This window comes from Leopardus geoffroyi, chromosome D2 (genome assembly GCF_018350155.1).
Source record: "Leopardus geoffroyi isolate Oge1 chromosome D2, O.geoffroyi_Oge1_pat1.0, whole genome shotgun sequence".
In the NCBI taxonomy this organism is placed as follows: Eukaryota; Metazoa; Chordata; class Mammalia; order Carnivora; family Felidae; genus Leopardus; species Leopardus geoffroyi.
Window position 1 is genome coordinate 54251917 of NC_059334.1, and position 23630 is coordinate 54275546.

At 35.8% G+C, this 23630-nt stretch overlaps 1 protein-coding gene across 4 annotated transcripts in view; it reads right to left on the reverse strand.

Annotated features, from left to right (window-relative positions):
• Nucleotides 1-23227, reverse strand: part of LOC123576843 (protein FRA10AC1) — a 37870-nt gene extending 14643 nt beyond the window's left edge. Inside the window, exons 1-11 of one of the 4 annotated variants that reach the window (XM_045438254.1) lie at nt 23175-23227; nt 22149-22212; nt 20340-20416; nt 18909-19004; nt 18740-18785; nt 16304-16380; nt 14931-15014; nt 14253-14337; nt 4911-4956; nt 2321-2434; nt 771-813 (exon numbers count right to left, since the gene is read on the reverse strand). In XM_045438254.1, coding sequence (XP_045294210.1) covers nt 771-813; nt 2321-2434; nt 4911-4956; nt 14253-14337; nt 14931-15014; nt 16304-16380; nt 18740-18785; nt 18909-19004; nt 20340-20416 — 668 coding nt within the window. In that variant the 5' untranslated portion in view covers nt 22149-22212; nt 23175-23227. Of the gene's footprint in view, nt 1-770; nt 814-2320; nt 2435-4910; nt 4957-14252; nt 14338-14930; nt 15015-16303; nt 16381-18739; nt 18786-18908; nt 19005-20339; nt 20417-22148; nt 22213-22320; nt 22507-23174 lie in introns of those variants that run through there. The other 3 variants (XM_045438252.1, XM_045438251.1, XM_045438255.1) reach the window with 3 other exon arrangements.
• Nucleotides 23228-23630: the final 403 nt, after the last annotated feature.

Below are 23630 nucleotides of genomic sequence, written 5' to 3' on the forward strand. Positions count from 1 at the left end.
TTTTTTTCTAATGCTTATTTATTTATTTTGAAAGAGGGGAAGAGGAGAGGAAGGGGCAGCAAGAGAGAGAGAGAGAATCCCAAGCAGGCTCTGCACTGTTAGTGCAATCTCATAAACCATAAGATCATGACATGAGCCAAAATCAATTCCAGAGGCTTAATGCTTAACTGAGCCATCCAGGTGCCCCCCAGAGCTTAAGTACCTTGCCTAAAACAGACAACTAGTAAGTGGAGAAGCTGAGAGAAATACACAGGAGTCTGATTTCCAAGCCCATGATCTTATTTATATATACACTGCATATTGCAGAACATGGATACTCCTCCCCCCATGAATATGACAGGCACATTCTAGCTCACTCAACAGGAGCCTGATTTTGACATTTGAAATGAGAACAGAGGAATATAATCCCTTGTAAGAATGACAAACTCCAAATAAAACACTGTTTAAATGAGACATATGAAATCACTTTATGAAGACCTGCTTTATAATACAGTTCCAAGAATATTATGGCATCTGAACACTGACTCCAAACTAAAAATTCTAATGTCTATCACCCTGCACAGGCCTTCATATTTAAAACTGCTTGGCTAGAGTAAGGCATGGCAAACTTCCAGTTCCCTGGTATATGTATACAGTCTATCCCAGACATTCTACACAATCAATTAATTAAACCATCAACCACTTAAATCTACATTTTGACACTGAGTGCAGGTAAGTGACTATACAAGACTACTAAACAATAACAACAGCATTTCAAAAGATAATATTACCTGTGATGAAAATTTAATTTAAAGGAACATTCTTGGCATAATCCTAAAAAATAAAAATAAAAAAGTGACACCACTGAAAGGCTGAATTTGAATAACTGTAGTGCTACTCTACTTTTAATATCATACATTCTCATTCTTCCTTATATCCCTTTACTATAAGAAGGGAAACAAAACTCTGAAAAAAAAATCTGATTCTCTCCACTTCAAAAAATGCCTATGCACAGTAAAAATGGTATTAGAATGCTTGAGAAATTGAAAATATTCTAACATTGCTTTAAAAAAAGTGCTGTCAATTTATTCTAAAAGCAAACTCTGTTTCATACACAGCATTAATGTGTGTCTCACATCAAAAGTATCTAATAACAATAGTGTGGGTACAGTCACTTGGTCTGAAGTGCTCTAAGAGTTTTCAAATAGAAAAGAGCATCTCAAAAAGTTCCAGTTGTGGGCTCTTCTTTTGCCTTATACTTAATTTCAGTTCACACCAGCTGACTTGTCCCCAGGAGTACTTCCAGGAGGGACTTCTGCACTGGTGAGCATGAAGTAGCACATGAGGAAATTCTTGACTTCTATATGGAGTGGGTAGAAAACTGCCAGGAGTTTACTTAGGTAAGGTAATTAACATGACAGGAGAAGAAGCTGACACAGAAGAGTAGCTTAGTGAGAAAGAAAAGAAAAGAAAAGAAAAGAGAAAAGAAAAGAAAGAAAAAGGGAGAAAGAAAGAAAGAAAAAGGGAGAAAGAAAGAAAGAAAAAGGGAGAAAGAAAGAAAGAAAGAAAGAAAGAAAGAAAGAGAAAGAATGAAAGATTCTAAAACATGCATATTACAAGAGGTTGCTGTATTCTGGGGTATAACCTTAAGATTTTAAGACTGATGTCACAAACAGTTATGCCCACCTAAATCTTTTTCCTTATTGACACAGAGAGTGTATTTATTGTCCACACCATAACAATATGGCTACTAGGTAACATGAGATTTTATGCTGACTTTTCTGATACTCTGCATCTCATTGTGCACTGGTGACATACTCATGTTAATGGGGAAGAGGTCTTAACTTTACAAATTATCGGTTTACATCTGTCATTAGAACTGTTTCACCCAGGGGCGCCTGGGTGGCTCAGTCGGTTAAGCGTCTGACTTCGGCTCAGGTCATGATCTCAAGGTCTGTGAGTTTGAGCCCTGCGTCGGGCTCTGTGCTGACAGCTCAGACCCTGGAGCCTGTTTCAGATTCTGTGTCTCCCTCTCTCTCTGCCCCTCCCCTATTCACGCTCTGTCTCTCTCTGTCTCAAAAATAAATAAACGTTTAAAAAAAAAAAATTAAAAAAAAAAAAGAACTGTTTCACCCAAATGTCACCATAACGGACACCACATAAAAATTTTAGCCTCAAAAGTTATCTATCACTTTGGGAAGCTCTCAGAAAAAAAGAGCACTTCCAGAAAGACACATTAAAATTTTTTAATTAAACCTTAAATTAGCCTATATATTTTTAAATCTAAGCAATTAGATAAACTTTGAAGAAAGCAATTATATAACACCTACAATCAACTTACTTAATTTAACAAGTGCATTTCTCTTTTCACCATGTTCAATGTAACCAAAATTAACTTCCCAACTCTTCAAATCTTCTTTTTCTTCACAACATTTATTTCCACAGAAAAACTGGCCTGTGAAAAAGAAAGGAATATTAGCTACGATAGTTGGAAACAATTTTAATCTGAAATATTAATATCAATTTGGAATCACTCCTGAAATTTAACATACATATATTCTAGTTCTAGCAAGTCAGCATTAAAAAATAACTGAGTGTAATAACTATAGTATGCTCAACAAATGTGTAAATAAGTATTAAATCAAAGAGCTAAAGAAATTATTTAAAAAAAATCAGTCACAGAATTCTTGCTCAACAGATAAACTGTTTAGATCAGAGTTTTACTAACTCGCTGTTAGGGAATATTCTACTTTGGAAAATGGAAGTACTAAAAGAGTATACTCAATAATACCCTAAAAGAATAAATATATTTTCCATAATACATGTATTTATATGTTGGTGAATCCCTTTTAATATTTAATAATAATTTTTAAATTGATTAAAATTCTAACATTATGCCATCTATTTTAAATACCAGCATAGGGGCGCCTGGGTGGCGCAGTCGGTTAAGCGTCCGACTTCAGCCAGGTCACGATCTCGCAGTCCGTGAGTTCGAGCCCCGCATCAGGCTCTGGGCTGATGGCTCAGAGCCTGGAGCCTGTTTCCGATTCTGTGTCTCCCTCTCTCTGCCCCTCCCCCGTTCATGCTCTGTCTCTCTCTGTCCCAAAAATAAATAAACGTTGAAAAAAAAAATTAAAAAAAAAAAAAAATAAATAAATAAATACCAGCATAAAATGGCATTTAAAGCACGTTTTAGATGGTAGCACTGAGATTAAATGACTAAGTAGAATAATAATGTTCTATGTTTTAGAGTTACTTGACTCTAAAATCAACACATCATATCTGCTGTGTATGAAAACATTCTGCATAAAAGGACTGATACTGACAATCCAAGAGGAAAAAATGAAAGGAACTACCCAACTACTATTTCCTTTCACAGAATGAACCTTTTATTTGTACAGTAAAAAAGTAATTTATATCTCAATAATCTGCACCAACAGGAACAAATCTAAACTTTTCATTAAAAAGAAATTATCAAAATGGATTTTGAAAATTATGAGTCCAAAGAACCTGTAACTTTTCTAAATTGGCATTTTTCACTCATTCCAAGTGAATACATTATGAAATGTATGCATGTTTAGTAATGGCTCTACTGTTAAAATGGCAACCAAATTATAATTCTAAATCATAGCAATAGCTTTCTCTCACCAACCAATCCTTTTTTCACTTATATTAGTTTAGAGAATGCCCTTTAATTTTTTAAAAGCAGCATTACTTACCATCACCTGATAATTCCACTTAATAAAAGTACAAAATTTTAAAACTGTGAAACATTTCAAAATTTCTGATTGTTTAGGTAAAAACATAAACTAAAATGTAATACTAAGAAAAGTTAAAAATAGCTTTAAATTTATTCTTTTTCCTTCTCCTTTAGAGTATCTTCAGGGCTGATCCTTTATCTAAAGAAAAAAAAAGTCCTACTCTTTAATTTTGTTTTATTGCATATCCCGTTTTACACTTCACACAGACATCGAATTTATGGAAGATGGAAATGATCCACAGGGATGGCGTCAAAGTTTAATCATTCTAAAATGCAACCTTTATTTTTAAAGTTTTTAAGTTATTAGTTTAAAATGATTTCCTAAATGTTCCTATGCAGTTTTCAGAAGCATTAACAGTTTGAAATGCAATTATCAAAAAAGAGGTAACTTTACAGCATGAAATAGGATAAAGATATTAATTTTTCAGAGACTTATGAGTAGATTACAACAATGCATTAAAAAAGCATTTAATAACTGCCTCCCAAATGTTTGATCTTTTGCTGTAAGACTAAATATTTGGTCTCAATCTCAATGATATCCCAAAATAAGAACTAGCCCATCCAAAAATTCCATTAGGTTGAAAGTGATAGTTAATCTCTACTTTCAAAATGTGATTAGACTGAAATACAATAATACCAAATCATTCTTCCAAAAGTTAATAAAAAGAAAAACTCAAGTATTCATCCTTTACTAGTTTCCTTTAACTCTTTAAACATTTTTGGGGTGCCTGGGTGGCTCAGTCAGTTAAGTGTCCAACTCTTGATCTGAATTCAGGTCACGATCTCATGGTTCATGGGTTCAAGCTCCACATTGGACACAGCTGCTTGGCATTCTCTCTCTCTCCCCCCCCCCCCCCCCCCCCCGCCTCTTTCCTGCTCAAGCACTCTATCTCTGAAAATAAATAAACTTTAAAAGTTTTGTAAAAAATAAACATTTTCTACTTATACTCTTATCAAATGTTCTAAAAGCAAAAATTCTAGAGGTAAAAATCTTTAAAGCATTATATTTTGACATTTGCTAATGTATCACAAATACATTGTCTATAATTTTACTTTTATAGATAAGCATTTATTGTATAAATCAGGAATAATCTTACCAAATGACTTCAATTCAATAGTATAACAAAATAACCTCATCCTATTAAAAAGTAAAATTTCAAAAAGGAATTACCTTTTCCTGAAATTACTTCTTTTTCTACTCGCCACCTAAATCCAAACTAATGAGAAAAGAATTACATTTATGTTAGGATAAATTTAAACATTATTTAAATTGTATGTACATCTAAACACAGAGCCAATAACTGAAATAATGATATTTACCAACATAAAAAGCAAATCTAATTCACCAGGAGGGGAAGATGGCAGGGGAATAGGAGGACCTTAGGCTCACCTTGTCCAATGAATACTACTAGATAACTATCAGTTATCCTAAATACCCCAGAAATCAACCTGAAGACTTAAAGAACTATGTAAAATATGACACTATATACCTAAAACATAGGGAGAAGAGGAGTGAAAAATGGATTCAAACTTAAACCATGAAATTACTAGAGACCGCAATATATAAAAGATGTTATACATAAAGCTAATGGTAACCACAAATGAAACTACTATTAAATATGCAAAAAATAGAGAAAGAAATCCAACTATCCCACTAAAGAAAACCAGCAAACCATTTATGAGAGAAAGATGAGAAAGGATCAGACAAAAGAAACAACTACAAAATGAGTAATAAAATAACAATAAATACATATCTATCAATAATTACACTGAATGTAAATGAACTAAATAGTAAATACTCCAATCAAAAGACACAGGGTGACAGAATGAATAGAAAATCAAGACCCATCTATATGTTGCCTACAAGAGACTATCTTAGACCTAAAGACACATGCTTTGAGGATGTGAGAGGTGAGAGGATGGAGAAACATTTATCATGCAAATGATGTCAAAAGAAAGCTGGAGTAGCAATACTTGTATCAGAAAAAACAGACTTTAAAACAAAGACTGTTGGGGCGCCTGGGTGGCTCAGTCGGTTGAGTGTCCGACTTCAGCTCAGGTCATGATCTCACAGCTCCTCAGTTCGAGCCCCACATCAGGCTCTGTGCTGACAGCTCGGAGCCTGGAGCCTGCTTTGGATTCTGTGTCTCCCTCTCTCTCTGCCCCAACCCACTCTCATTCTGTCTCTGTCTCTCTCAAAAATAAACATTAAAAAAAATTTTTTTAAACAAAGACTGTAATGATAGACAAAGAAGGACACTATATATTAATAAAGAGGACAATCCAAGAAGAAGATATAACAATTGTAAATATTTGTGCACCCAACATGAAAGCACTCAAATACATAAAACAGTTAATAACAAACATAAAGGAACTAATCAATAATAATACAGTAATAAGTAACAGTAGGGGACTTTAATACCCCACTTACATCAATGGACAGATCATCTAAACAGAAAATCAGTAAGGAAACAATGGCTTCAAATGACACATTGGAACAGATGGATTTAACAGATACATATTCAGATATATTCAGAACACTGCATCCTAAAATAGCAGAACATATTCTTTTCAAGTGCATGTGGAACGTTCTCCAGGATAGATCATGTATTACACCACAAAACAAGCTTCAATAAATTCATGAAGATCAAAGTCATACCATGTATCTTTTCTGACCATAATGCTATGAAACTAGATGTCAACCACCAGAAAAATTCTGGAAAGACCACAAATACATGGAGGTTAAATAACATGCTACTAAACAATGAATAAGCCAACCAGGAAATAAAAGAAGTACTGAAAAAAGTATATGGAAACAAATGAAATAAAAACACAACAGTTTAAAAACCTTTATAAAAAAACAAAATGGGGCACCTGGGTGGCTCAGTCAGCTAATTGTCCTACTCCTGGTTTCAGCTCAGATCATGATCTCACTGTTGGTGGGTTCGAGCCTGTTTGGGATTCTCTCTCTCCCCCTCTCTCTGCACCTCCCTTGCTTGCTTGCTCTTTCTCAAAATAAATAAACATTTAAAAATAAAATAAATAAAACCTTTGTGATGCAGCAAAAGCGGTTCGAAGGGGGATGATTATAGCAATACAGGCCTACTTCAAGAAGCAAGAAAAATCTCAAATAAATAACCTAGCCTTGTACCTAAAGGAGCTGGAAAAAGAACAAATAAAACATAAAACTAGCAGAAGAAGGAAATAATAGGATTAGAGCAGAAATGATACAGAAACCAAAAAAATAATAGAACAGACCAATGAAACCAGGAGCAGGTTCTTGGGGAAAAAAAATCAATAAAATTAATAAATCTCTAGCCAAACTGAGAGAAAGGACCCAAATCAATAAAATCACAAATGAGAGAAGAGAAATAACAACCAACACCACAGAAATACAAATAATGATGAAAAACTATATGCCAACAAACTAGGCAACCTAGAAAAAAATGAATAAATTTCCAGAAACATATAAACTACCAAAACTGAAGCTGAAGGAAATAGAAAATTTGAACAGACTGATAACCAGCAAAGAAATTGATTCAGTAATCAAAAAAACTCCAAACAAACAGAAGTCCAGGACCAGATGGCTTCACAGGTGAATTTTACCAAACATTTAAAGAAGAGTTAATACCTACTCTTCTCAAACTATTGCATAGAATACAAAAAGGAAAACTTTCAAATTCACCCTATAAGGTCAGCATTACCTTGATACCAAAACCAGATAAAGACACCAGCAAAAAAAGAAAACTACAGGCCAACATCTCTCATGAACATTGATGCAAAAATACTCAACAAAAATACTACCAAAACAAATCCAACAATACATTTTAAAAAATCATTCACTACAATCAAGTGGGATTTATTCCTGGGTGTCAATAGTGGTTCAATATTTGCAAATCAAACAACATGATGTATCACATCAATAAGAGAAAGGATAAGAACTATATGATCATTTCAATAGATGCAGAAAAAGCATTTGACAAAGTATAACATCTATTCATGATAAAAAACCCTCAAAAACAGTAGGTTTAGAGGGAACATATCTCAACACAATAAAGGCCATATATGAAAAACCCAAAGCTAACATCATTCTCAGTGGGGAAAAACTGAGAGCCTTTCCTCTAACTAAGGTCAGGAATAAGACAAGAGTGTTCACTCTCACTACTTTTATTCAACATAGTACCGCAGACAACAAAAAGAAATAAAAGGCACCCAAATCAGTAAGAAAAAAATTAAAACTTTCATTATTTACAGATGACACGATACTACATATAGAAAACTGAAAGACTCCACCAAAGAACTGCCAGAACTGGGGCGCCTGGGTGGTGCAGTCGGTTAAGCGTCCAACTTCAGCCAGGTCACGATCTCGCGGTCCGTGAGTTCGAGCCCCGCGTCGGGCTCTGGGCTGATGGCTCAGAGCCTGGAGCCTGTTTCCGATTCTGTGTCTCCCTCTCTCTCTGCCCCTCCCCCGTTCATGCTCTGTCTCTCTCTGTCTCAAAAATAAATAAACATTAAAAAAAAAAAAAATTAAAAAAAAAAAAAAAAAAAAGAACTGCCAGAACTGATAAACAAATTCAGTAAAGTTGCAGAGTACAAAATCAACGTACAGAAATCTGTTGCATTTCTGTACACCAATAATGAAGCAGTAGAAAGAGAAATTAAGAAACTATCTTATTTACAATTGCACCAAAAATAATAAGATACCTAGGAACACACCTAACCAAATAGACATAGGTGAAAGACCTGTACTCCATAAACCATAAAGCACTGATGAAAGAAACTGAAGAGGACACAAAGAAGTGGAAAGACATCCCACACTCACGGACTGGAAGAACAAATACTGTCAAAATGTCTGTACTACCCAAAGCAATCTACATATTGAATGCAATCTCTATCAAAATACCAACAACATTTTTCACAGAACTAGAACAAATAACACTAAAATTTGTATGGAACCACAAAGACCATGAGTAGCCAAAGCAATCTTGAAAAAGAAAAGCAAACCTGGAGGCATCACAACTCTGGACTTCAAGTTACATTACAAAGCTGTAGTAGTCAAAACATTACGGTACTGGCATAAAAACAGACACATAGATCAATGGAACAGAATAGAAAATCCAGAAATAACCCCACAATTGTAAGGTCAATTAATCGCTGACAAAGTGGGAAAGAATACCCAATGGGAAAAAGACAATCTCTTCAACAAATGAATGGTATTGGGAAAACTGGACAGCAACAAGCAAAAGAATTAAACTGGACTACTTCCTATACCATACACAAGAATAAATTCAAAATGGATTAAAGACCTAAATGTGAGACCTGAAACCATACAAATCCTAGAAAACAGCAATGGGAATAATTTCTCTGGCATTGGCTATAACAACTTTTTCTTGATAGGTCCCTTGAGGCAAAGGAAACAAAAGCAAAAAACTATTGGAAGTACATCAGAATAAAAAGTTTCTCCACAGTGAAGGAAACAATCAACAAAACTAAAAGGCAATCTATGGAATGGGGAAGATATCTGCAAATGACAGATCTAACAAAGGGTTAGTCCAAAAAACAAAGAACTTCTACAACTCCACACCCCAAAAACAAATAATTCAATTAAAAATGGGCAAAAGACATGAACAGATATTTTTCCAAAGAAGACATACAGATGGCCAACAGACATATGAAAAGATGCTCATCATCACTTATCATCAGGGAAATGCAAATCAAAACTACAATGAGATATTACCTTGCATTTATCAATATAGCTAAAATAAAAAACATAAGAAACAACAAGGGTTGGCAAGGATGTAGAGAAAAAGAAACCCTCTTGCGCTGTTGGTGGGAATGCAAACTGGTGCAGCCACTCTGAAAAACAGTATGGAGGTTCCTCAGAAAGTTAAAGATAAAACAGCCTTAAGATCCAGCAATAACACTACTCGGTATTTACCCAAAGATACAAAAACACTAATTCAAAGGGATACATGCACCCCTATGCAGCACTATTTACAACAGCCAAAATATGGAAGCAGCTCAAGTGTCCATAGATTGATGAATGGATAAAGAAGATGTGTTATATAAAAATACACACACACACACACACACACACACACACACACACTAGAATATTATTCATCCATAAAAAAGAATGGAGTCTTGCCATTTGCAATGACATGGATGGAGCTAGAGACTATTATGCTAAGTGAAATAAGTCAGTCAGAGAAAGACAAATACCATATGATTTCACTCATGTGGAATTTAAGAAACAAAACAGATAAAGGGAAGAGAGAAAGAGTGAGAGAAAGTGAGAAAGAGAGAGAAACCAAGAGACTCTTAACTATAGAGAACTGATGGTTACCAGCAGGGAGGTGGGGGTGGGTAGATGAAACATATGATGGGGAATGCACTTGTGATGAGCAACAAGTGATTAAAATAAAGAGTTAAAAAAAAGCAAACTTAATTTTAAACATGATAGCTTTTTTTTCTCCATATAGGATTCTAGTTATTTAAAGATATATTTGAACAACGTTAAGGAACAATCTTTACTTTAAAAAAAAATTTTTTTAATGTTTTTATTTGTTTTTGAAGGAGAGAGAGCATGAGCTGGGGAGGAGCAGAGAGACAGGGAGACACAGAATTCGAAGCAGGCTCCAGGCTCTAAGCTGTCAGCACAGAGCCCGATGCAGGGCTCGAACTCAGACTGCAAGATCATGACCCGAGCCGAAGTCGGATGCTCAATCAACTAAGCCATCCAGGTGCCCCTTGAACAATCTTTACTTTTAAACTACTTATTAAAAGGTACAGGTGCTAGGCCACAAGATGCCTCCTTTAATAAAAAATATATATATTATTTTATGACATTGACAGAAAAAAAAGAGATTATAGTACAGTAAAGAAGCAATATACTATAGTGCAAAAGAGTTGAATTATCCAGGTTTTAGGTCTTAGTCCCACCGCTTAACAGGTTATAACTGGACAAGGTATTAAATATTCTTGTGCCTCAGTTTCCTCATATGTAATGCAGAAATAACACAGTTGTTTCTTCTTTGGTTTAAGAGGCTTAAATAGGAGTAGTACACATAAAGTACTTAGAATACTACCTGGTACATACTACCCCAGGGGTTAGCAAACTATGGCTCACAGGCCTGCTGCCTGTTTTACATATAAAGTTTTATTAGAACACAACCACAACCATTCATTCATGAATGGATCTTTCCTCACTGCAATGGCAAAGTAATGAACAAGAAAGAGAAATGGGACCCTCTGGACCCTAAAGTGGAAAGGTATTAAACTTCCCTCCAGATTCCTAAACATACCTTTGTATTTTAGCTAAAAAATGTTTTTTCTCCATTGCCTTTTTAAGATCTTTCATATTCACATGCTAATTTCCTGAAATTATAGTAAATTATTTAGTTTTCTATTCAGTTTACTGTAATGGTTAAAAGCTCAGCTCTAGAATCATACAGACCAATGTAAGCTCTACCATTCACTAACTAGCTCTGTGACCTTGGAAAGTTTCTTAACTTCTCAGTCTATTTCCTTTGTATGAATAAAAGCCCCAATATTATAGGCTGTTGTATTAAGATAATTCAGATGAAGTGTTCAATGCCTGTTTAACTTTGCCTATTTTTTTAATCACCTATTACTTGAATCAGGCAATTTTGTATTTTAAATGCAAATGAGGGCTCAAAATATTTGAAAATATTCTCATTAAAATCCCACCCCCCAAAAAAAAATCTCTCCAGTCTAGGAAAAAAATAAAGCATTCGAAATAAGTCTGTTTAATTCTACTTTTAAGTCCATACATGTATGTGTGGATTGCTTGTCATAAAACATATATGTTAGGATGTCCACTGAAGCACAGTCAAATGAAAATAAGTTTCCCAACTTTTTCTTCCATTCATTAATCTATTCAATAATTATTAAATTTTTTTTTTTACATTTATTTATTTTTGAGAGACAGAGAGAGACAGAGCACAAGTGGGGGAGGGGCAGAGAGAGAAGGAGACACACAATCCGAAGCAGACTCCATGCTCTGAGCTGACAGCATAGAGCCTGACCTGGGGCTCGAACTCACAAACCGTGAGATCATGACCTGAGCTGAAGTTGGACGCTTAACCGACTGAGCCACCCAGGTGCCCCGATCTATTCAATGATTATTAAGCAACTACTTGCTGGGCCTGGCACTCTGCTGAAGATATAAAATGATTATTAAAATGTCTGTCAGGGGTGCCTGGGTGGCTCGGTCGGTTCAGTGTCCGACTTCGGCTCAGGTCATGACCTCACGGTTTGTGAGTTCAAGCCCCTCATTGGGCTCTGTGCTGATGGCTCAGAGCCTGGAGCCTGCTTCAGACTCTTTGTCTCCCTCTCTCTTTGCCCCTCCCCCACTCACACTCTGTCTCTGCCTCAAAAGTAAACAAACATTAAAAAAAATTTTTTTAAAAACACTGTCATCAGGAAGGTTACAATCTTATAGGGGGATAAAAAATGTAACAAATACAGTATGTCCTACTAGTTCGTTAGTTACTAAGGATTTGGTGCTGAGCCACTGCCTCTTACTCTACCCGTTAGCACAAAGAGATCACACATGCAAGTAATAAGACAGACAGATCCTAACTTCCTGAAAACACAAAGTCTGTGACCATCCACTTGGATTCCTATGTAGGAGAAAAATAAACATATCTCATTTAAGCCAGTGTTATGTAGGAGTGCTTCAGTCCTTCCAGCTGAATCTAATCCTGATGCAATGATCCAACCAAATTCTCAATGATGAAAGGGAAGAAGTAATAAGGAAGGGAATAGGTGTGTGAGACAAAAGCTGGAGTTCACTAAAAATGCCCCATCTACTATACATATTAGGCACTGAGCTAGGAGCTGATTTTTTAAAAATCAATAAAACACTGTCTTTGTATAAATAAAACAATGAGAAAATGCATCCTAGTAAGGAAATCAAAGGCACTACTCTTTTAACATTTTCCAGAACCTCACATGTGGTATGCCAAAAAAAGTCATCTTTCCTCCTAGAAAAGATCCCCCTGTGTATGGGATGAGGGGTATATGGGAAATCTCTGTACCTTCCCCCTTTATTTTGCTGTAAACTTAAAACTGCCCCTAAAAAATGAAGTCTTTAAAAAAAAAACAACAACACATCTGTCTCCCTCCAGATTTCCTATTTCTGATTTCTTACTTGGATTTACCCTCATATCTAACTACTCATCATGTTCTAATAGGAAAATATAATTTATTTCAAGATTATCCTCTTTCAAGCATGATTTCTAGTAATATACTGTGTTTTTTAAATGGAGAGTACAAATATTTAACATTGATTTATGTACACTTTCTCCCCTTAATTATTACTATAGGTTTTTTTGAAGGGCAGTCACATTTTAATCCACAACACCTTGCCCAGTCCTTAATAAATACTGAAAAACAATCGACAGATGAGTCAGCATTGAAAAAGCTGCTTTATTATGTGCTTTTAGAAAGATTTATATTTCATACTCAACTTGCAGTTGAGTAACTCCAATTGCTGTGATGCCTTTTGGATTTAATGTGATCAATAACTAGTACAGACAGGAGAGCTAGTTCCTAAGAAACTGGGGAAATCTTTGGAATATATGACATGCATGGGTTTGTAAACAGGGTTTGTAAAAAAAACCAAGGGTTTGTAAAAACAGATACTATTACCTATAAGAATACTGTGAAGCAACTCACATATTAAAGCCACTACTGAAAAAAAATTTAACCCAATCGTGATTCTGAGATTTAATTATTTAAATGAAAAAGAAATTCGTATAATAAATAAATCTAAAACAACTTTTTAAATAGATTATCTTTCTTAATACAAATGCACACTAGCCAAAACATACAGATTTATGCAACATTCCCTCCCCCCCACCCCCCACCAACCCATTTCAAACGGACATCATCTGTTCCTGGGTCACCTTCTCTAGTTACAAATGTGAAATTTGAGATAGGAATAAAAATCACTTTAATATCAACTAGAGTAAGATGCAGTGAGAACAGAAATCTGCCATTACTAATTAGCACTGGTAAGATTTAATTCTACTAGAATAGACATTTATATAAAAGAAGATGTGCATCTGCCTCTTTACAGATGGTAATTTATTTGAAAAAAAAAAAAGTCTATCAATTTCAAACATCATCTGTGAGACAAAACATCATTCTGCAGTGTCAAATCATTCATTATAATCAGTAGAGGCTCTAGGCCAGAGTCAGGATGAAACAGGATCCGGTAGCCACTTGTGTTTAATCTTAGACTATTCATGCCTCAGTTCACAAAGCTTGACTAAGAGACCCTTGACTAAGAGACCCTTTGTAAATTTCATAGCTGTGGAGGTTACAAGGTCCAAATGACTTTTCATAGATGCAGGACTAATTCAACCTAGACTTGAATTAGCACCTTTAAAAGAATAATGTGGGGCATGATAATAATAATAATAATAATAATAATAATAATACTGTACTTAAATAAGAACCTTCTATAAATACTTGGAAGGCATACCTTATTTTCTTTGTATCTACTGAGATCTGCTATGCAGTATTCCTTGAATAATTTATCATAGTATTTCTTTGCAAGTTTCTTCTCCCTAGATCCATAAAAAATATATAAATCTTTTGCATTTAGAAATTCAACCACAGTTTACTACTTGGAAGCAATGTCAATAAATAACACATATGATATAAATATTAATGTTTTAAAAGAGGCCTATTCCCTACATGTGCATAGAATACCTGAATATTAACTATTTATAGTGGCTCTCTCAGGGAGGGCAACTGCAAGGCTGCCAGTCAGAGAAGGGGAGCCTTACTCCTCACTTTTTGTCTTTTGTTATATTTGCATTTCAGGTATTACTTTCAGGTATTACTTTTTCCCAAGATATTTTAAAAATTTAAAAAGAAGCACATTATGGAACAATAAACGATACACTAAAAATGTAATAAACTATATTTTCAAGACAAAGTCAAGCAATGACAAGTCAGTAAAAACTGCTAAAAATTACCAAAAGAACCAAACCAAACTTAATACTACTCCAAGGCATGTTTTTATGTCTTCCACTCAGAACTCCTCCACGCAGGGGCTGAATGACCTGGACAGGTGACAGGGTAAGAAAACAGGAAGCAAGCAGGAGAGACAGGACTAAAGCAGTTTATGTATTATGTGTTGGATGGCAAAAATTACCAATTCATGTCCATTTCATCCTCCTCATTCCATAGGAATCTATGATTTTCTCGTATAACATCCATGTCTGTCTTGTCATTTTCCCTGGAAAATAAAACTATTTCAATTTAATATAAACACAAAATATGTCAAATTTAGGAGGTTAAACAGTTCTGTGAGATTTTTTAACAGCTGAGTATAAATACATGAAGATAAAGACACTTTTATGTGTGAATATGTATATATGTTCATAAACTTATAAAAATGATTTCAGTATTTTCAAAAGACACTGATAAAGAGGGCTGCTACACAAACAAGTTAAAGGAATAAGGCATTTATCCATCTCTAGTACTGGTTTCAATTATACAAATGGTGCTAAATTACCAACGATAGTTTGAGAAATCTAAATAAACACTAAGTGGATAAGGAAAAATGAGTGAAAGTAAGTTTTAGAATCTAAAACGTCAGTAACACCACGCCACAGAGATCAAATTTAAAAAATGGAAGAGTTTTCCATACCTCATTTTACTACAGCTTCCTAGAAAGACTGAGTAACGGCAGAACAGAAGAGAGGGGATGATATTTTTAAGATGCTAACAGTTTGGGGGTGTCTGGGTGGCTCGGTCAGTTAAGCATTCAATTCTTGATTTTGGCTCAGATCATGATCTCACATTCGTGAGACTGAGCCCTGTGTTAGGCTCTGTGCTGACAGTGCAGAGCCTGTTTGGCATTCTTTCTCTCCTTTCTCTCTCTGCTCCTCCCCCACTCTCTCTCTCAAAATAAATAAATAAATAAATAAATAAACTTAAAAAAAAAGGTGTTAACAGTTTGGGGGTAGAACAAGGGATTGTTGGGGAATACAGACTAAAGTGAGAGGGGAGATAAATTTGAGGTAGATGAGATAATACAAAGTTTTTTAGAGCTTTATCAAACTCAGAAAATTATTAAGTCAGAGAAAAGAAACACACACCATGAAGAGGCTCTGATAGAAGAGCCTCAACTACAGGGAGGAGTTGCTTTTTGTTTTTGTTTCTTTTCCTGTTTGCGCTACCTTTTAAAAAGCAATCCCAAACACTGAGGTCTAAAAAGTTAATGATTTCAAAAATCCTTACCAAAAAAAAAAAAAAAAATTACTGCATAATCAGGCATCGGAGTATTCCTCACATATCCTGTTACTGCTTGAGGCAGATCTGGCTCCACAGGCTACCTGAGGCCTGTTGCCAGATAATGGGCTTCATGATGAGCTACTTAGCCCAAAGTTATGGATAGCCTCTCCATTTCAGGATATGATAAGGAAACTGGAATGGAGAGCAGAATCAGAAGACACAGTAGCTGTGGGTTTTTAAAGACATCCATATCTTCCTCCCATTCTATGTAAACTTCATGACACTTACCCCAATCGCCTGAAGTCTTCTTTTTTGCCACCATAGTATAAAATATAGTCATTTACAAACTTTGTATGCCTTTGAAACTGAAATGCAAAAAATTAAGGATTTTATTTGTTCAGGAGTTGTTCTATGTCCATGACATACTAGTAAGTAGAGACAAGCAGTATGAATCTACTTAGTTTTTTAAATATGTAAATACATACTATATATGTTTATGTATTAAAAATATCTGAAAGGGTAAATATTAAACTGTTAAGAGTCAACACTGTAGCATAGAAGGACTTTCACTTTCTACTGAATACTGTTTATATTGTTTTGAACATTTTTCAAGCATATACTACTCTTGTGATAAAATATTATCTCCAACTGGGAAGAAGGAAAACTTCTTGTTCCTATTGCTGAAATACATACAGCCTCACATCAATATTTATTTTAACATAATACTATGAAATATAAATTATAGTGTCCAAAATTAAAGATAGGGAATACCATTTAACTCTTATCACTATAAGATCTAGTTATTCCAGTAACGACAAAGCCTCTAAAATAGAAGATACAACTTTTGTAATATTAAATCCTAACATTAAGCTTTCAAAAACAATGTTATTTTTTTATATTTCTTTTAATATTTAAAGAATTCAGTCATGTTTATTTTTAACACAATACAACAAGATATATGACCGTTTTACTTGTTTTAAAAAGCTCAAAGGTATTTTCTCCAGAGCTGAATATGCAAATAAAATTAACCTCATTCATAATACTGTCTGACTACATCCTATTATATCAAAGATAAATAATGACCTAATTCATTACAATGTGTCCTGATAGAATATTGAATCAGAATATGATACTGGCAATAAAGCAGTTAACCTTCCAGAAAAGAAAAAAGAGAAAATCCAGACATCCAGAGATTTGGGTTTTCCAGCTTTTGGTCTATTTCAAATTTTTTCTATAAATGGTCTCTTTGTCACCTGTAAACGTGTCTTTGTCACAACTGTTTGGCTCTGCCATTTTAGCATGAAAATAGGCACAGATAACACCTCAATGAAAGAACACAGGTATGTGCCAATAAAACTTTATTTATAAAAACAGGTGCTGAGTGGGACTTTGCTTCCAGGAAGATGGAGCAAAGTTGTACTTCTCCCTATTTTTCTCAATAAGAACAACTAAAAACCTTGGAAATTATATCTAAAACAAATATAAAAAGACCCTAAAAGTGAGGAGGAGAATCCATTAATAGCTAGGGAGTTCAAGACCCATGGTTTGACACGGCGGTAAGTTCCCCAGGTTTTCTTTTTGCCTCATGAACTCAGAATTGGAAGTGAAGAAGCTGGCAACCTGGAAATGTCAACAAGCACAGACAAGGAAAGTCCCAACAAAAGCCTGTTCTCTCTGAATAACCAAGAGAGAGGAAGCCTAACAATACAGATAACTTTAGACAACGCTTACTCTACTCCAGCCAAAAATTCTAGAAATAACTGTGGTCCCACCTCCACCAATGCCAGAAAAGGGACCTACACTTTCGCTCTTACCAGGCTGTAACTAGATGCCCCAATACCCCCAAAAGAGTGGTGTCACCGAAGGCACAATAGATGCCGAAATGTTAAAGGAACAAGTGGCAGATGAGAATAAATCCATGGGAAAGGTGAGATATTGGATTAGAAGATAAGAGGAATAAATAAATCAGTGATAAGAGGATTTCTATAACTTATAGAAAAGGATTAGGAATGATAACAAAGTGAAAGAGACGTCAATAGATAGGGGATGTATCTAATTGCCATGGTCTCCTCTTAATCCTGCCCATAGTAATAAACATCCAGAAATACTTCAGGTCTTGCTTGACCTCTCTTTCATTCTCCCAATATTCCAAACAGTAGTATGGATGGATAGTGGTAGCAGTTAGTGTAATAAGCCACAGTCTTACCAAAAAGTTGAGGTGATGCATGACTATAATAGGGAAGCAAGAAAGAGCTTAAAGACAGCCCCAAGTCATGCCTAAGAGTTGAAGCAACTACAGGCCTGAGGACAGTCCACAGACAGATCTACCTTTAGACACATAAAGAACTTCCATAGCCAAGAACCAGGTAGTAAGAGAATAAGAGTTAAAATGAGATTAAAGATAAGAACAGTATTAAAATGAGAAATTTTGACAGCCAGACAAAAACAGGTTGGAAAAATATTTGCAAGTTCATGGACTATTTTATAAACTTATTTATAGATCATTACTAATACGTTTTATTATTTTTGTCTCTAAATCTTTCTTATGTATCAATAAAAGAGAACTGTACTCAAAAGTATAAATGACAAGATTGCACATCAATAAACATTTACCTTTAAAAACATAATATAGGTCTATCTGACTTCACAAGATTTTATGAAATAGAAAAGTAGATTTAAAAATATTCTACTTGTTATAAAAATCTAGAAGTATAAAAAGGATACAGCATCCATAGCTATCAGATGAAACCTTCTATTTTTTGCTTCTTCCCTGTTAAGACAAATTTTAAGCAAATTCAAATTTCTATATTCTAATTAATACAATTAAATCCAAGTCCCTGAGTTTACAAAAACATCTTAAACCAAAAAAGGACATTTACACTGAAGTACACACCTATCCAGCAATTCTGCGGCAACTTGTTTATGGGCCACCTTCCCATGTTTTTCTTTCTGAAATGGCTTTTTGAGCAGTAAATCATCTTCAACTGTCCTGGTTTATGAAGAAGAAAAGTTATTAAAAGAGTTCATTTTTCTTAAAGGGTGTTTCTTGTTTCTTTTTATTTTCCTAATTGGAACATGTTTTAAAATTTCAAGTCTAAACTTAAAAATGACTCACTGATCTTTAATGAGACATTTTAGGTCTCCTTAAATCACTTAATTAATATCTTAACTTTGTTTAATACTTAGAAAATGGAGAAGGTGAAACAAACAAATGCATGGGTTCTGATGTTAGACCACCTACATTCGTGGATCCAAATTTGGGCTCTGTCATTCACTATCTTTTTTTTTTTCACCATCTTAATCTTAAATGAGATTAAGCTACTTAATCTCTTTGCGCCACAATTTTCCTGTTTGTAGAGATACTGATGCTTTTGGTAACCAATAATATAAAAAAGAATAAGGGTTGATTATAAATGATATAATAGACTATAGATGATCAGCCCTAGTTATAAAGATAGATATAACTGAAGAGTACAGACTATTCAGCTAGATTTGCTCAAGTTCTATTCTTACAAAGTAATACTTTTAAGTGAAAAATCTTAAAAACATAAAGAACCATACAACATAATTTGTTATAATCATTTCTATTCTTTTGGTCACCCATGAATACTGAACCCAACAAAAATGTTCGGTTCCATTCAGTATGCCTTACATATTGCTCTCGGTGTGAAATAGTAAAACAACTTTTATAAATTTGGTTAATATAGATCAGTCAATCACTTCTAAGTTAACAGTTGAAATCAATTTCTAACCACTGAAAGCTGAAAACAATGCACCTAAACACAGCAATATCACCGGATGCAGAGTCCTCATAAAGCATAGGCTTTATTTGCTGACAGTTCTTGTCCCTTCCAATTCAATAAAAACTTCCATGAGCTCCTTCCTTTAAACACTTAGTCTGCTCATTCACAAAGCCATAAAACTGCACAGTCTCACCCTCCACATGAACTTCATTTTGAGGTCAAGTACTTGCAAAGGGACCTCCAACTAAGCCCGTACTTAGCTATGACATTCACAAGTAAAAAGACCTTAACAGTTGCATGAAAAATAGATGCAACAGAGAAATCTAAGTTTTGTTTGGTCTCCTTTTTCCCCCACCTCCACTTCCATAAATCTCTTCACAGCATAAACATCATTTTCTTATTTTTCACATAACTGTTCTCAAATTCTCGAGTCAATTCATTATAGTTTAATGAACAAAAATTCATTGAGTAGAGCATCGTTGTCTTCACATGTAAACATAAACCAGAAACTTTCAGTATTATTTATACGTCATCTCAACCTGGAAAGGATCTGAAACACAGATCAATAAAAAATTACTTACCTTTTTTTCCTTTTGTTAGATTCACCACAGTGTTCATCATCACTAAAATCAGAGTCATAGCCCCCATGACCATGCATCTGTAAAGAAGTATAAAGTCAGTTACCTAGAACCTAAATTGCTCATAGTTCAGGAAACAGTTCAAAAATGAGTTATCTTTAAAAGCTGTAGTAACTGGAAAGGATCATGGTGGGTATATCACTGTTCACCAGCCAACTAAAATTTTCATTCACTTTGAAGTAACAGACTTACCCTTCAGAAAATGAATCAATCAACATTTTCCACCTTAATTACTATTAAGCCAACCAGGGAAGCTACTCTTTGACCTCTTCATTGAAAACGAGGTTCTTTTTATAGAACCTGGCATGTGACTGCACACAAGATTCAGCAATGCTTCACCTTTGATTCAGTGTATTTATCACCAACTTTGTTCCAGACATTATGGTAGGTCCTTAACAAACACTGCTTCTAATTCCATAAATTAGGAACTATGATCTCCACTTTACAGATGAAGAAATCAAAGACAAAGTTAAGTAAATCAGTCACAGAGCAAATAAGTGGCTAAGCTGATCTACTTGACTCTTAAGCCCACGATTTCAACTACTCCAATTTGCCTTTACGGAATATGCTACCACTGATTATTATATTCCATTAGACTTACTCTGTGAAGAGTACACTATCAATTCATTAAAACTTGCCTTTTTACAACATATGTTGAGATTTCCTAGTTCCTTCAAAGTAAACAACCTTGCCCTTTGGTCTAGTAAACTTTATTTTGTTCCAATTCATTTTTTAACTGAAATTCTTAGAAATCCAGGAAGATCTCAATTGTTACTCAATTGTACTCGAAGAAGCCTCTGGTTTCAGCATTATATTGAATTTGGAACACACATTAATGGGGAATCAGTGAATTATTTGACTTTTGAGGTCATACTTGATTCATATGGCTACAATGAATTAGTCCAGGTCAAATGATATATCGAAATTTTTAAACTTTCATGCTCACTATTACAAGTGCAGCAGGACAAAAAGGAAAGAACTCCCTAAACTTTACTGCACTGGACCTAAGATAAGATACCTTTCTAGTCCTGGCTACCTTGAATAAATTATCTCTTTGGGCTTCATCTGCTAAATAAGGTGTCTACATCATGTAAACCTTAAATCTTACATATTTGTGAATTTTTATGATTCCATTTTCAAACTTAGGTGTGTGGGTGAAAACCTCTCTTCTCTGTCCCACAAAATTCTAAAGAGGAAGGCGCTAGCCAAGGTTGGAGGTAAAGGTTAGAAGGCCACAGTTCCAACTCTATCCTCCCTTAACATCTGTCATCACCTGGATCTCCCACCCTTTATCATGTCAACTCCTTGCTCCAGCTGTCTTACCACATCTCAGCAACTTCTCACCCTTTTAGGTCCTCATTTTCCAAACATCTTGATGAGGGTCAACCATTGTGTGGAGCTTAGAGATGTATTTCTGGCATCAACCTACCAGAGTGCAAATCCTGGCTCTGAACTTTTCATTTGTCTTTTGTTCTGCATGTTCCTTAACCTCTCTGAGCCTCAGTTCCCTCTTTCCCCCTTCTATGAAACGAGGCTAATAAGAGCGCCGGTCTCCTATCTCATAGGACTGTACGTTAAATGTGGTACAGCATATAAAGAGTTTTAGAACAGAGTCTAATGTCATCTTGACCCCACAGCCCGCGACACCACCTCCTACCGTTGCTCCCCCTCTCCCATTTTCCCCCCTCTGGCGGCTTCATCCATCCCATACTCATCTCAAATCAGTGGTTGCACTGAAAAGCTCTCACTCACTTCGGGTAACGAATCAAATGACAAGGGCCGAGAGAAATTCGAGACGGCAGACGCCGGGTGTTCTCTAGAACCAAAAAAACAACCAAAAGATAATCAACGAGTAGCATATAAGGAACAATTCTGGAGGTCCTTCTAGCCAGCCCCAAATACACTCAAGGCCCTTATCACACACCCCTTCGCTCCTCCCTGCTCTGCCAAGTACGCCCGCGGGAGTCGCTTCCCCTCTCCCGGTGGCTGCAGCGACTACGCACGGCCTGAGCGAGCCGCTGCAGGGCCAGTCCGGTTCGCCCCCGCCGCGCAGCCTCCCCGCAGCGAAGGCCGCCACCGCCCGCTCCCCGCCTCTTTCTACGGGTCCCGATTGGGCGCCGCTTCCGGTCCGGCTCGGCCGCGTGTCACACTTAAATGACACCGTCCTCGGGCGCGCCGACCTCGTGCTACAGCCAGAACAGCCCCGGGAAACAAAGGCAGCGGCAACCAGGGCCGGGAGAGTAGGCAAAGGCTATCTACTTTTTACAGTCGCAACCGTTAGTTTTTTCCTCGGCCTCCTTCCCCTCGCGAGCGCAGCTTTTAATATCGTGTGGTACTGCTCGCACTACGCCCACGCCCGTTTGAAAACATTTTGTTTTAGAAAAAAATCCTGCCTGTGTATCACCTGCCGTCCTCTTTCTAGTAACCTTAGTAACGCCTCCTCGGAGCATCCCCGCTGAAGCGTCTGTCTCCGATCTGCCTCTCCTCCTCCCTCCATAAAACAGTTCTCATAATTAAAACAAAAATAACTTTCCATCGTTTCACCACCCACACAATACATGCCATTCCAGTACTGGCGGCAGAGGAGCTCATGGAATATGGGAGCAAAGGAAGAACAGGGAATAGGGGAGATTTCACAGGGTCGCAGATTCTCCGCAACCACCTGGCACACATGAAAAGGAATCTAAAATATTTCCTTTTCAAAAGAAGAAAAAGACAAAAACGTAGGCAGGAAAATTTAAATTATTTGAGCTCCACCGGGTTCTCCCTGTGATTTACCTTTTCTACGTTATGATGCCCCATTCTGCTTTGCAGACCAGTTACTGGGTTCACGTCTTGTCTCCCTCCAGCTAACTGATTGATGCTTTTCATCTTTGCTTCCTCTCAGCACCCAACACAGTTCCTTGGAAATCACAAGCGCTTATTAAATATTTGTTGAATCGAACTGGCACGCCACTGACTTTTACAGCGGGCCCATTTTAGAGAAAACCTTGGCACTTAACATACATACCATTTTTACATCTTTTGCACTAAACAGAAGATAATGATATTCAAGGCCCCCTTCTATTCCTGAGAGTAAATTGTAGATCTTTTTTTACTCAATGCAGTGAATGTGATCTCAAAAATCTGTAAGTTAAATTACTGTAAATTCGATTATTTCAAAATACAACCAGATTATACCGCAATAAAAACATTTATTCAAAAAATGTAACATTTTAAATTTATATTTAAATG